The sequence below is a fragment of the Lynx rufus genome, unplaced genomic scaffold (assembly GCF_022079265.1).
Source record: "Lynx rufus isolate CCGP_SWC_20201006 ecotype Redwood Valley unplaced genomic scaffold, mLynRuf1.p SCAF_13, whole genome shotgun sequence".
Taxonomy (NCBI): domain Eukaryota; kingdom Metazoa; phylum Chordata; class Mammalia; order Carnivora; family Felidae; genus Lynx; species Lynx rufus.
The window spans coordinates 57,551,310-57,567,481 of NW_025814827.1; the positions used below are offsets into that span (position 1 = coordinate 57,551,310).

A 16,172-nucleotide genomic window follows, 5' to 3' on the forward strand; every position below is an offset into this window, starting at 1 on the left:
ACCTGCAAAATAAGCCTCTGAGGAGCCTGCTCTGCTCTCCTTAAAGGTGTTGTCAAGCCATTTGGCCATTCTGCCTGCAGCCCCTCCATTGAGCATTCTACCACAACTGGTAGCTATAATTACCCGCAAAGGCCAAAAATGAGCTTGTAGTTCACAACCTCCACGTGAGATGATCAGGAAGGCTTGATCAAGAATTTTGTGAAACTATTCCAGAGGAAGAATATCTTGATCATGGTGGAATTCTTTCCAAAGTGCCTTCACATGTTTTTAGTGTCAATCTCTAACTTCCGCTGCTATATGCTACTTATTCACAGCAAGCCGGTAGCCGGTTTCTACTGTTTATGATAGGAGACCTGCATCTGCGTTTGAAGACCTTGTCAAAAGGCCCTGTAACTAGGCTGCCAGCCCTTAAGCCTTGATGAAGAATTCCTATTGGCAGCTGAGGATGGCCTAAGGTGGGCTGAGAAAACGAACCATCGCTCAGTAAGCTGTTTACGTGCCTACAACTGGAGCCACCTGTGTCCGCCCAGTATTAACTGCGGTACTAGCTCAAGATAAATGTCTTTATGCAAACTTAAGCGTTTATAAGATCAACTTGCATCTTGAAATAGTTGTTACTGGTTGACTGCCTACCATGTACCAGGTTCTGTGTTAAGATCTTTGCATATATTATCACATTTAAGTTCTCATAAAAACACGTAACAACAGCTAACACTTATTTAATCATCACTGTATGACAGACTGTATAGACAGCTTTGCATACACATCTCAACCCTGATTATACCATTTAATGTGGCTGTTAACTATTATTCTTCTCTAACAAAACAGGAAACTGGGCTATAGTCAGAGTGGGAAACATGAACTTGTCACATAGTAACCGAGACGGCCCTCCAGAGCTTGTGCTTCTAGCCACTTCACAGAGATGCCTCTCTGTCAGATGGTTGGACTGGTTGCCATTACTTTACCATTCGGCATGTAACTTTTCTCAAGGCCACAATGTTAGGAAATGGTAAAGAGCATGATGGGTGCATCTCTCTCAAACCTTGGGCCTGCTTTGCCAGTTCACCAATTGCTTTCCTGTTCTAGACAGTTCTGTTTATATATGTTCTTCAATAGTCTGTATGTAAGGTTTAAAATTTTTAAAGAAATTATAGAGCAGGGGAAAATGAGGGTTTCTGCTACTGTCAATGAAGCAATGGAAACTGAATTATGCAATATTGAGCCTTAAGATGAGCCAGCAAATCATTCCTACCTAAATCAGCTGAGAACCTTCTCCCTAAAGGGAGGCTTGATCCTGGTAGAGCCACAGAACACTTCTTTTGGATTACATACTTTTCTTTATACTGTTCTGTATTTTCTAAATTTTCTACAATGAAAGTGTTACTTTTTAAACTAAATGGTCACAGGTAATGCTGAATACATTCTCATGTTAAACATTCCACACAAAGCCCTTCCCTTAAACTCTCACCTTCCACTCCCCTATTCTAGACCTCCTTTCTAGAGGTAATCATAATTTATAAGTTTGTATGAATTCCTTTGCATGACGGACTGCACTGTCTTATAAAGAAATCACTACCCATACGTCGCTATTGAACACTTGAAATGCCCTAGTTCAAATTGAAATATACTTGTAAGCATAAAATACACATGAAATTTAAAGACCAAATAGGAAAAAGAGTGTAAAATAACCTCATATAATTTTTACACTGATCACATGTTGAAATGACAGTATTTTAGATGCACTGAGTTAAATAAATCAAAATAAATAAAGTGTAGTATTAAATTAATGTCATGTTTCTTTTGATCTTTTTAAATATAGGTACTAGAAAATGTGGCTTAAATTATATTTCTATTGGCCAGAACTGCTCTGGAGTCTTGATCACTTTTAGTATGTTTACATACTTACATATAGAAATATATAGTTTTTGTATGCATGACTTTCACACTTGGACTAAAAATTTTTTTCTTAAAAGAGTATAATCTTGAAATGCATTGAGCATTAAATTAATTCCTTTTTCCCTTCCTTTCTCTTCCCCACCCTACCCACCACCTCCAACACACATACTTCTTGACAACCAAAAAAGCCTCAGAGTGAAGAAAGCAATAATTATTCTTGACCATACAAATGCTGAAGTGGGAACACCTGAAAACTGGATTAAGTCAACCCAGGCACAGAGTAACAAAAGGGTATCTCCTTTTTGGATAAAAGAAAGTGCTAGTCAACGGAGGAAGGCTTTAGAGTTAGTGGGTCCCAGACAAAAGACAGGAAATAGCTACATTTGCCAAAAATGACCAGTAGTTACTTTTAAATAACTAGATCCAAATTTGTTATTCTTGTCATCTATTCCTCTCAGATTTTTTTTTCCAGAAAGTGTAGTTCCATTACTTTATGTTGGGTGACTATGTACTACTAACTACTTTTCCATTTGATCAATATTGTCTATAAAGCACCACCTCAGTTCAGCTACTGATAGTTGCTGGAAATAAATGCTGACATATGTGACCACCTCTGACTTGTTGAAGGCTATAAGGTACCCAAAATTTTTGTTTGGTCTAAGAAAATATCTAAAAGTGAATCTAGTTCAGAAGATTCTGCAAGGAAATGACCCCAAACAGGTGTCTGTTCTCCCCCACTTAAAAAATGCCTGCCTGCATACACATAAACAATTTATACACACCACACTGTTCTAAGTGAACTGGGAACACGTTCACATGCAGCATTCTTGCGTTAGGCTGGAAGGGTGTTTACCATGTTTTAGCAAGGCCTTAGCACATGCAACACATTAGCAATTATTACTTGGCCTCAGTGTAGAACCTCCTTGAGGGCAGAGGAGAGAAAAAGAACATTAGGCATGAGCAGAGGTGCTGTGATAACTCATTATTTTCATTCCCATGAGTGCTCCTTGGTGCTCTGTCCCATTTCCGTCCCTCTGGTTACGTGCTACCTTGATAAAGGACAGTAGTTGAATACCTGTTTTCCTTTGCCCCCCTCTTGCTGCCCTGACAAACTTCCCAATGACTAAAATGAGGCCATCCAGGGGAGGAGCTCCAAAATTTTCTTCTAGTTGGTAATTCTGCTTGTCTAACAAATCAAAATTTCCTTGAACAGATTTCATGGGGGCTGCTCCATTTCGATAGGGCATTGGAAAAGCGTTTCTTCTCTTTTCTTCCTATTCCTTATCACCTTTTTCCTTCATTCAAGGAAATAGAAAACAAAACAGAAACAAAGACCAGGGCAATACAACAATTGTCAATCTTTTCCAAAGTGCTCTATATATCACTTTAATTAAGGCAACTTTTTGAAACTTAAAAAAAAAAATCACCCTTAATTAGGATTGACTTCATCTGAGTGGAGAGCATCTGCTGAAGCAGCCCAACCCTGTCCCCCTTGGGTCTTGGCAGCTACAGGTGAGCTGGGCCCCCTTCTCCTTTCCCACACCCCTGCTTAAGAAGTTGCCAGGGAGCTCTCAGGCAGTATCAGCAGGCAGGAAGCAGGGTGGGAGTGAGGGGGGTCTCCACCCATTAGCAGCTGCTTAAGTAGTAGGCAGGGGAACTATTCTACAGAGAACTTCAGGTCAGCAGATACTCCAAGGCAATTTACACCACATGCTACCCAGTTGTGGAATTAAATTAAAATGCTGAGGAAGGACCTGGAATGCCAATCTCCTTTTCTCCCTACCTTGTGCTTGGCACCCAAAAGAATAAAATAAGAACAGTTGGACTTGGGGGTTTTAAGGGAATTATTAGGCAACTGGGAGGAAGTGAAGGCAGCATACACCAAGGGAAGCTGTCTTCATGGAACATCATGTACCAGTGATTAAATGTCAGGACCCATCATTGTCCAAGGGGTGACGTCTATACAGGTTTAGTAACTTGCTCATTCCAATTAACCCAAAAGACAAGCTTGACAGATTATCAGAATCTTTGGGGGAAGGAGGTGGGTGGAGTGGAGAAAGGAGTGAGGTAATTTTAAAAAATGACTTCATAATTTTTTTTAAAAGGCACAATATTCTCACCTCAGTGATGTTTGCTTCAATCTTTTCCAGTATAATATGAAATAGAAGTTTTGCCAAAAGTAGGGAAAACATTTCCAAATAAGTCACTATAGATTACATTACAAATCTAAAATAAAAACAGGTAAACATGTGTTTGCCCATCAGACTTTAGTATATTTTTGTTAACACTTTCCTTGTGGAAGAAATTTGACTTTTTCTTATGCTACTTCCTTAACAATAATTTGCTACAGCTTTAACAAGTGAGTAAGAGCTGGGCTCATAATTATATATATATATACATATACACCCACTATATATAAAACAATTTTTTATGTTCCATCACCAATAGGAAAACATTAAGTGATTACCTCTGTAAATTTGTTCCGATTCGCTTGCAAGCCAACCTTTACTACCTCAAAAGGGTTAACCACGATAGCTTCTGTTAGTCCAGATCCTAATCCAGCAATGGCAAATGTCTATAAAAAATGAAATCAATCAATATTTTAAAACAAGTTATGTATACTAGGTTAAACATCCTACTCGTTACACTCTGCAGCTGAATGTTATGTTGAGAATGAAGAAACTTACATAAATGCACCATATACCATTACTAAACAGCTTTAGTTCTTGATTAGATGCTGACAATTCATGAAGAAGAAATTACAGAAGCCACAAACCACATCCTAACAATTCAAAATAAAATGTCAAAGCCCCATCAACAACGACTTTTTCCTTAATGAAAAGAAAGATTGTTTTAGTGATTTAAGGTGGATACTAAAACATCTGCACATGTAACAATTAAAAGAGAGTTTGGCCTGTAAAAAGAGAGCTTCATTTTTAAAACAGCTAACTTAAATCCTTATTGAGCATCTAAAAAAATTCAAGGAGCAGAATCAAAAATAAAATGTTTATAAAAAGCTGAGTTTCAGGTGACCAAACACTGCAGCTGAAAACATTTAAATGTATAGCCCTGTTGTTAGAGTCACTATTCTAGATAATTAACAAAAAATTTTTATTCATCCTTTCCCTATTTAAAAAAACAGACAACCGCCCTATTCTTCTAGCCATAGAAGCTGAGGAATAAAAGTTGAGATCAGAAATGGCTAGGTTGTTCTGAAGGCTCAGCTAAAATCTAGAACATCAAAGGATGATGTCAGGTTCTTACTTGCTCTCAATTAAGAATTTCTGCAAGAAATTAAAAAAGAACAACTTTCTAGAATTTTCCTCAAAGTAAAATGCTTAAGGGTTTTTCAGAAAATCTGTATCGAAAATAACCAGAACAGGGGCACCTGGGTGGCTCAGTCCATTGAACATCCGACTTCAGCTCAGGTCATGATCTCACGGCTCTGAGTTCGGGCCCTGCAACTGGCTCTGTGCTGACAGCTCAGAGCCTGGAGCCTGCTTCGGATTCTGTGTCTCCCTCTCTGTCTGCCCCTCCCCACTCGTGTTTTGTCTCTCTCAAAAATAAAATGTTTAAAAAAAATTTTAAAAAGTTAACCAGAACAATTAACACACACACACACACACACACACACACACACACACACACACACTCCAGAAAAACAAAATGAAATAAAGCCTCAAATCTCCAAAACAGATGCTGAAAAAAAAATCCTTTAGCGCTGAAGCTCTAATTCCAGAAGAGGTAATAGTATATACAACCAAAAGAAGAAAAAAGCCAATGAAGAGCAAAGAACACATAACTCTTATCAGGGGTTTCTAATTTCTTCAAATAGGAGACCAAAAGAGAAAAGAGACAGGAATAATTCATAACCTTGGAAGAAAAGGCAAGATAGAACAAGGGAGCATCCAGAGCCAGGAGGTCTGAGTTTAGGTCCTGGTCGTGCCACTGATTGGATGTATGACCACAGCTGCCATGTACAGTAGTTTGTGCACAGAAAAAGGGGTGTGTGTGTGTGTGTGTGTGTGTGTGTGTGTGTGTGTGCGTCTGAAACCCAGCCTGCATCCCACTTGCCAAGCTGGACCTCTGGAGAGGTATCAGTCAGGAGAAAGGGCGCCTTTTCACAACTCACACAAAGGTAACATGTGCTAGTGGCAGCTCTGTGTCTAAATCACTGAACCTTTCTTAAGCCATGGTTTTCTCATCTGTAAAATGGGGACAATGATATCTAATCTCCCTAACTCATAAGGGAATTACGAGGATCAAAACAATGTGTGAAGCCCTTTGTAAAGTGCTATACAAAAGCCATTGTTCCTGTTGCACATAAAAATGAAGAGGAAGAATGGGATAGCATACAGATTCAAGGAGAGAGGGAATAATTAATGTTTTCCTTTCATGCCCCTTCATTACGGTTTTAAACATATTTGTATAGGGTAACAGACCAAATATTTTATTCATTTATCTCAGATTTTCATCACGGAACCCAAAACGTGTGTGTGTGTGTGTGTGTGTGACACACACACACACACACAAACACACACACACACAAATACTAGTCCCAAACTCTTCTGACTAGGAAAGCTAAAATCCAGATGTTCAGGTTTTTATTACTTACTATATGCAACCTTCCAAGTAATTCACTTTTTTGCTCTTCTATAAAACTCAGCTACATTTGCTGTCAGGACTAGTGTTCAGCAGTCCCTTGTCAAAAGAATTGATCAGCTATCAGCAGATCATGTTACTTAGATTATTCCAGAGACCAGTGGTAATAGTTGGGTTCCCAGCCCCCTAGGTTTTTCATGTGAGAGAACCAGGGGACATTTAAGGGCTGTTTAAGTGTCTAGCTATATCAAAAAGAAGCTGGAATAAATGAGTTCAAGGAAAGAGAAAAACTGCCTACAGTTTGCATGCATTCAGTTATAGTAGCTCGAGTGGCCAAATGCTTTTCTGTTTTAATTCTCAAGAGTGGAGAGAACTGCCATCCCTCACATGGTACCGATGTTCGACACTGGAACAGCCAGCTGGCCCTCTGGAGACCACATTTTATTGTCTTTTGCTAGGAAGTTTTTAATCCTCTCTTTACCAAGATGTTTTCAAAGTTCAGAGTGACATTAAGAGACGACAGCAAGGCATTAAAAAAAATCTTAGCTAATATTAGGACTCATTCTGCCACTTCCTCCATTCAAGGTTACTTCACAGCCAACTTGTCTAGGCAGGAGGCTGGACAAGAAGTCTCCTAACAGGATCCTTCCTAGAAAAGAGGCATGTATGGTTTTAAAAATAACAGATACTTCTTCTTGGACAGTTTATTTGGCAGAGTAAATATTCTGAAGTGAACCTTTACAAGTTAAGTAACTGAAAAGTTGAAGCTCAGAACACTGCCTCTCTGGTTGAGTTTTGAGGTACATTTGAGAAGATAAACTGGGGGACTTTTCCAGGGGCTGGAAGGTACACTGTCAGTTAGAGGACCAATGCATATGTTGTTTTGCTTTGTTTTCCAGATTTGGTGGGAGAAAAAGATAGTGCATTTTCTCTCTCTTGGGCTCTTGTTGCACACATACTTGTAAAACCCATTTGGTCGATATAATCTGTCTTGTGAAAAGCAGCAAAGTCACCAAGAAGGAGAGGAGTGGCATGGAGAAATGTTCAAATCACCAAATGATTTTCTTGTAATAGCTGAGATGTGTCACTGTTTTTTTTTAAGTTTATTTATTTATTTTGAGAGAGAAAGAGAGAGTGGGGGTGGGTTGGGCAGAGAGAGAATCCCAAGCAGGCTCCATGCTGTCAGCACAGCCCAACTTGGGGCTTGATCCCACGAACCATGAGATCATGACCTGAGTTGAAACAGAGTCGGAGGCTTAATCGACTGAGCCACCCAGGCACCCCAACTGAGATGTGTCATTGTAACATCACTGTTCTCAACTACAAAAGGCCCTTCTGCATCTGACTACAGGGTGACTTGAAGTCCTATATTTATTTACTACAGCTTGAGCAAAAGCTGGAAAAGTGACCTGTTAGGAAATGTTTTAGGCATACTGACTTTTGCACAAATAGATACGTTCAGTATGTAGGTAAACATATGCATGTTTTGGCTTTAACAGAATCTTTGACAAATGTACTCTTTATTTTATATTCTTGACCATATCTCATATGAGTCCTTCCACACATATCATTGTTGCCATAAATTCATCACCGGGAACTATAAAATAGCCAAATTGTGAGTTATTAGGAAGATGGCTTTCAACAAGTAGCTGAACATTGAATAACTCGAATTCATATTTTAGTAGCTGGGCTTGGGGAATCAAAAGGGTTTTTGTTTCCAGATTTTCCTTTATGAAATAACTCACACACTTAAGTATAATAAATACTCTCACTTACCAATGCTGGTGACAGTGACACATATCCTAGCAATTTCTTGTACTGCTCGAAGGTGAAAAACTGTGAAATAAAACCAAACCCAGAGATTTATAACAATTTCCTGCAACAAACCCTTTAATTGACTCAAATTTCTTTAGTCAATCATTACATTAACCAGCATTTTAGAAAATGATAAACCATCGAACATAGTTTTTAATCTGGTCTCGGGTAGTTACTATTGAATCTTACTTTACCATTGGCATTTTCAAATGCAACTATAATAACCTACAGAAGAGCTGATGGAATCCTTTATAGCAGTAAATGAAGCATACAGCTTCCATTTACCATGACCATTTTCAGTTTCCCCAGACATCAATAGACTTCTTTTTTATGGCAGTGATTCAAAATTATAGGCATAGAGACCTGAAATCTCTGGTCTCCTATGTTTTCTCTCTGAACTGCTTTCCCAGTGAATGCCCAATTTTCTAGCCCACTTGTAAAAGACATCCACTTCTCATCTTTAACTTGAATCTATATTGCTGTGTATCTCTCTTGTTTCATGGAATGTCTAAACACTCACTGATGACGAAGACAGCATGGTAAAACAGAGAAAGACCTAACGAGGTCAGCTTGTCCATCCTGACTTAAAAGCAAGACTGTCTTCAATGTGAATAAAGAAAGAGCGCTGTTTATTCCTTCCTTTAAAATTTGATGATGATGAATATTTTGTATATTCCTTCATTAGGTAACATGTAATAGAATTTTCTCTGCAAATAAATTTCTATGGAGGCAAATCTAATCAGACTTCATACAATGTTCCCCAATACATTTCTCTCCTCTCTTTCTATACTCTGCATTTTGGGCAACGACTCTGCTTGATCATGATGTTTTGCTCCTGGGTGCTCTTTTAGGTAGCTGCCTATATCACTGATAGGGCACAATCTTAGGTCCTGCTAGGGTCTGATTTTTAAGACCCCAGAAATGGCATGGTCTCAAGTGTCTTCTACTCTATACTTTATAATCCAATAAAATGGGGGAAGGAAAAAAAGTGCAATTGGGGGTTAAATAATACTCTGTTGTTAGAAGGAGGTAGTTCCATGTAGACATGGCTCCATGAGTCGTTGGGTAGACCTAAAATCATTTTATCACTGGGTAGATTTTGATCCTTTTAAAGACTCAGGAATGACTTTTGTGTCATGCTTCTATAGCTCAACTATGGATGTAGACTTTTGGAAGGAAAAGTTATTGTCTTAGGCTTTAAAGATAAGTTTTTTCCTTCATTTTTTAATGGTCATTATCATCACTATTCTTTGACAGTCACCTTGCTGGGGTTTGAGGGGAGCAGTCCTGGGACTGAAACCTGCCTATGCTACTTAGCTGTGAAAGCATGGGCAAGTCACCTGACCTTTCTTGCCTTGGAGAACACAAAACTTACCTTCTAGAGTATTCCTTAAATAATAGAATTTAAGCGGCGCCTGGGTGGTGCAGTTGGTTAAGCATCTGACTCTTGATCTTGACTCAGGTCATGATCTCGCGGTTTGTGAGTTCAGAGCCTGCTTGGGATTCTGTCTCTCCTGCTGTTTGCCCCTCCCCCACTTGTTCTCTCTCTCTCTCTCTCTCTCTCTCTCTCTCAAAATAAATAAATAAAATTAAAAAAAATAAAATAACAGAATTTAAGTAAGGTTTTATGACATGCCTGACATGAAGAGGACTTTCAGAATATCCTAGTTTTTATTCTCTTTCTTTACTTTGACTAATAAAGAAGCCACAGATCCTTAGTATCCTTAGTTATTTGTATCACCTATGATAGCCAGCTGTGGTCCAGAAAACATGCTAAGGCCTTTGCATGTGCTACTGCATCGAACCCATACAAACCCATCAGGCAACAGGGTATAGTAAAACTATGATTCTCATTTTGTAGATACATGTCCTGCAGCTAGTGAGTGGAAGGACTGACACTCCCCTCCATAACTGCAAAGTCTGTGTATACTCTCAACCACAATACGTGCTCACTCATCGCTGAGCCGTGATTGTTGACAGTTTGGGATTCTCTGCCCTTGAGTTTTCTTGCTGTTGAGGTCTTGCCTTCCCTGACCCTAGAAGCCCACAGTCCCTCGATGCAGAAGATTTCAAACTTTTCTGACCACAATCTAGGTAAAAAGTATTTATGTAACACTAACACACATACACGTACACACACACACACACACGCACATGCACGTGCATGCACGAATGCAGTATACGCTTATATTAACTGAAACAAAATATTGCTATAAAACAATGTTTACCCCTTCACTATGTGTAATGCACTATGTTTCTATTCTGTTTCATGAAAAAAAATTCTGGTCATGACCCATTAAATCTAGTAACCCACTAAGTTGATTTTAGGACTCATGTGTCATGGCCCACATTTGAAAACACTGAACATTGGGTTCAAGGAAGTTCTGGGATGGATGGACCTCACAAGAGGCCTCACTACCTGGTTCCCTTCCGCTGTGAGGAGGCGGTTTTGATTTTTGTCTTCCTTCCTTCCTTCCTTCCTTCCTTCCTTCCTTCCTTCCTTCCTCTCTTTCTCTTTCTTTCTTTTTCTTTCTTTCTTTCTTTCTTTCTTTCTTTCTTTCTTTCTTTCTCTCTTTCTCTCTTTCTTTCTTTCTCTTTCTTTCCAATTTTCTGTAATTACGAAGGATTAAGGACCATATTGGGATCTCAAGGGAGAAGTCTGGGGACATGGACTTGGCCTGTCACTGTAGCAATTCTCACAGGGAATCCCAAGTCTATGTTTTGGGGCAATTTTAGGCTCTTCATTTCCCCATCTCTAAAATTGTTTTTAAAAACCAAACTACTATTAATTAGCTGATTGGTGCTCATCAGACTTTTCTGGAAACTTTCAGTGAATGGCTAGGATGAAATGATTCTGGTTCCAGAGAATAAAGAAGCCCCATAGATCATAGTGATGAATTGTTAATGTACTGAATTCAAAAGTAATGAACAATATATTATCATATATTCTAATAAGCAGATAGTGCTTCAAATAAATAATACAGGATCTTAAGGAAGGAAAAGCTAAAATCTTTTAAAACAAAGTTTCAGTAATAGTAAAATTATGTAAATGTCATTACTACAGTCTGAAACCGATATTTACTAAAAAAAACATTCATTCATTCAACAAATATTTACTGAATGTCTCCCATGTTCAAAGATTAGAAGATATTATGCCAGAACTGTATTCTTATCATGTGAGATATGAGGTTACTCTATAAGGATACAATTAGGGGGGTCAACATGTAATGAAGTTACCTCCCCAAAGTCATACTGAGGTGTGAATAAAGAGTTTTGAAAACATTCATATCCAATCAAGTTTTTGGGAATTCTGAATATAAAATCTGGAATCCAAATGAATTATGTCATATATAACCTATGTACTGGAATCTAGAAGTTGATAGTCTCACCTAGGGAGAGGGGCACAAGCCATACAGTCTACGGAGAAGTGTCAGGTTGTGGTTTGGCAGGGGAGGTTGGTACCATTTGCCTGGGTGACACAGCCCTCCAGCACTTTTCCCTTTGCTTTATCTCATGCTCACTAAGCAGTCTGATGACTAACCTGACCTCCCAGGTATTCTGTTCAGGGATGCAGTTCAATTACATGCAAACAGTCTGATCCACTTGGATCTTGCTTTTAACTACCTAAGCAGTGCTCAGACTAGGGCTGATTATTCCCCGCTATTGAGGCAAACCCCTTCTGAGTACTCCTCTTAATGCCCTGTGCATTTGGAGGCCCTTCAGTTTGGCTGGTGGAAACAGGTACCATTCCCAGCCCTATGTGCTTGCCAAGCACTGTTCCCCCTAATGCTCTGTACACATCTTTCCCAAGCCTTGCTAGTTTTCTTACATGCATGTACTCATCGGTTCTCACCTGAGTATCTACAGGGTCCCTCTGCAGATCATAGGAGCTCTCTCTTTTTCTGGTACTCTGTCCTGTGAACTTTAGCTGCTTTGCCCTCTCCAGCCCGTCAGCTGCATCTCATCCCAGGGAGTACACTGGGCTCTCCTTACATCTCCCCTGCATGACCTAGGTCTGGCAAACCTCTCAAGGTGGTAAGTTGGGGCAAACCATGGAGCTCATCTCGTTTGTTTCCTGTGTCTCTGTCCTTCCTTGTCTGATGTCCAGTGTCTTGAAAATTGTGGTTTCATATATTTTGTTCATTTTTATTGTTGCTGTTTCAGGCAGGAGAGTAAAATCTGGTCTCTGTTACTCTATCTTGGCTGGAAATGGAAGTCTTGGTATTCCAGAGACTGAATAGTAGACATGGGAATTTTGGGGAATAGGACAGGAATGTCTCCTGTTATAAATCAATACACTTTTTGTTTCTCTCTCTATATGTTTCATTTGTGCATCTAACATTGACTGAGTTTCCAGTATGTGTAGACACCATGGAAGGTGTAGGGATCGTGGTGAACAGCCTTCACAATTTATATTCTTTCATGAGTCTGGTTAGTATTAGGCAATCCTTGAGAGTCTGTTCATGGAAAAACGGTGTTTCTAGACTTGTGAATCTCAGGACCAGACCCTGGAACCTGGAATGTGGTGCTTCCCATGTCCGAGGGACCAGTTCGTATCTTTCCGAGGTCTTTATTTCCTTCTGCTAACTGCAATACTAATTCTGTTTTAATTTGTGAAAGGGGGAAGTTTGATTTATTTAGCATCGATGAGTCTTCTTATTTTAATGATGAATCTCATTTCAAAGAATAAAGTACAGAAAACTTAACATTATTTCTGATTATAATAATGATTGTAATTGAAGTTTCAGTACCAAGGAATACACACATACATATATATTCACAGACCATATGTACATATACATATGTATGTGTGCATGTGTGTGGGTATATTTATATATATACATATATATATGGTCTCTGAATATTTTTTCTGAAGTGAACTTTGATGATATACAATGAAGCAGTTTATGATGTATGAAATCATTACAATCAGATGATCACTTTTCTCACAAATTCTAAGATAAATATCTATAAAACAAATGTTTTCATGAATCGTATTGAAAAACTAGTGCTATCCATCTGGCAAAGATACACTTAACTCCAAGTTATACTTAAAAAGCCAATGCACTTACCATATGTCTCAATAATTTTAAGGTAAAATTGACTTGAAACAAGATGTCTGGGACACATATACCATATCCAGTTGCCCAAAAGTTCATCTGTTAACCATTGTTCTGGCAAGGAGCATTGCTTTTTTTTTTTTTTTTTAAGTAGAGACTAACTCAGTTTTGTAAAGCTCAACTTTTTTTTTTCTTACATAAAAGACTGTTCAACACTGATAAACTTTAATCCTCTTCAAATTTAAATTAAATTTGTCTCCAATATACAGTCTTAAGGAAAAATATTCCAGGAAAAAAATTGAAGTATAATTTACTTCATTTATACTGTAAAACACTGAACAAATGAATATATTATTCCATGGAGACAAAGTGACTTTCCTTTTGAAAGGAACTCCGCTCTGTTTGTTTACTTGGGCAATCTTTTATCAAGTGAAGCCATTTCATAATTCAAGTCAGCCCTCTTGTGTACTTTGGTGAACTTCTTCCAGATTCTTTACTGTGATTCAGATCCTTATAATGAAATTTGTGTTGAAGTAATAATATAAGATCACAAAAAGTACGGCAACAAAGGGGACAAATTTATAGAGAAGTATGTTTTAAAGCTTTGTTTTCTAAATTCTAGACTCGAATTAAACCCTATTAAATTACTATTTTGACATAATGTAAAAGTTTGGTGTCTGCATATCTGTTATTTTCTCCTAAATATTAACTTACCATCTTAAGTTACTGAGTAAAAGTATATAAACTGTCCCTTGTTACCTTTCAGGAATATTGGGAATACATATTGAATAATGTATGTGAAAGAAGCTTTATGTCATTAGTTGGAAAGGAAGTCTTTCGGTCTAAGTGTATGTTATCCTTCTTATGGAAAGACAAAGCCGTATTTGGTGATGTCACTGGTCTGGGAGAGGGGGCACTGCCAGCCAGAGTCACTGTGATCAGAAATTCTATCCGAGAGAACATATATCAAAGACTGATCAGATTTAGTTCTTTCTACCCTGGGGGTCCTGCCAGATCTCCATGTTCCCATCCAGACACTGAACCAGTAAGTAGTACATAAACCTCCATAGTTATGTGGTTAAAGAATGGAAATCGGCGTAGTGGAAGTAATAATTTTGTAAAAACCAGAATAGAGAATTTTAACACAGGAGACTGGGGTTGGGAGGCGGGGAGGAAATGAAGTTAGCATGCCAAATAAATGTGTTATACGAGAATCATATACAAAGAAATATACTCTATTAGTTTGCTCTGTTCATAAAATGGAACTGGTTTAGGGAAAAAGGTTTTTCTACCACTCTTCCCTCCTCTCCATCTCTCTCTAATAATTATTGCTCCCAAGGAAAATTTATGAATTGCTTTGAAAAAATGTCCAAGCTATTTTGTGGCCGCTGTGGTTCAATTACATGAATTTCATTCACCACTGTAATTTTTGTATAATTTCCTCATCAGAAGGGAGTGCCTTTACCTGAAAAAAAAAATCCACAAACCAATATTTAAGAGAGTGACCACGCCTAATTATAATAAAAGTTATGTTATAATTTCCACATTAAAATTTTTACCATCTTATGTTCAGTTCACATTAATGACCCATAGTTTGTTGTGGGATGTTTTAGGGCTGAAGGTGTTACTGCAGTCTATTTTCCCTTGGTGGAAAGGTATACAGAGCTTACCTTCACTGCTCTTTTTGGTGTTTCAGCCAAGATGGGTGGCAGAATTCCCTTGTAAAAACCGAACAGCCTATTGGAGAAATAAAAGATTTTATGTAAAGGAACCTGGCAACAGGTAATTCTGCCTTTGTTTATGGACAAAACAACTAATCTTAAAGTATCCCCAATTATTCAATGTAGGACACCAATCATGAAGTCTTCTCTTGTTTTAATTCTAAAGTGCAGAGATTATGAATTCTAAATTTTTTAGCACTATGAAATTCAGAAGAATAAATGATACTGAGACTGGAATCCCTAGGTACATTGCTAAACACAACAATGAGTTGTACCTTACAGCACTTGACCTTACTCACTGTAAGCAATCTTGAATTTTTTCCCTCAGTTGTATGGTAGGTAGCTGTCAACAGTTGTGCATTTTCTCCCTTTTTACCAAATGAGGTTAGAGTTATACCTGAGACCTGAGCCCACTAGACCAGAAATTCCTGAGCTACCAAGGGACACAAATCCTTAATTTTAGCTTTACTAACACAAAGGAACTAACAAGCTCTATGGCCATGGAATCTGGACTCCCAGCCTTGTCCTGAGTTAGTCATAATTTTTTAACTTCCTTGATGGAAATAGAAGGTCAGGGACATATGTTGCTGACAGAAGAAATGTCAAACTTGCTTGCTGACGTGCAGTCTTAACAGTACCCGAGATGACACTGTTGTTGTAAATGTTGAGGGACTTGTCATATATTCAAATGTTTTTAGAAACAAACAAAAAAACAAAACCAAGAACGAGTGCCATATGCTTAATATAAGGTTCATAAAATGTCACCACTTATTTCATATTAGATTTTAAGATCCAAAATTTTCAATTTTGTCTGCCTGGAAAAAATTATATATGCCATACACTCATTTCTTTTTTTTTTTCTGTTTTCTGTTTTCTTTTTAAGTAGGCTTCCCGCCCAACATGGGGCTTGAACTCATGACCCTAGGATCAAGAATCAGGTGCCCTACCGACTGAGCCAGCCAGGTGCCCCTGCCATTTACTCACTTTAAACCTGAAATACATAAATAGAATATTCCTCATTCTTTTCTGAGATAATCAGTTTTATTTCTTTTTTAAAAAATATCTTTTAATGTTTATT

At 38.1% G+C, this 16,172-nt stretch overlaps 1 protein-coding gene across 1 annotated transcript in view; it reads right to left on the minus strand.

The window, feature by feature from the left end:
* Nucleotides 1-16,172, minus strand: part of SLC25A21 (solute carrier family 25 member 21) — a 190,604-nt gene that overhangs the window by 42,361 nt on the left and 132,071 nt on the right. Inside the window, 3 exon segments of the mRNA XM_047074695.1 lie at nucleotides 4,364-4,471; nucleotides 8,275-8,334; nucleotides 15,044-15,110. Coding sequence (XP_046930651.1) covers nucleotides 4,364-4,471; nucleotides 8,275-8,334; nucleotides 15,044-15,110 — 235 coding nt within the window.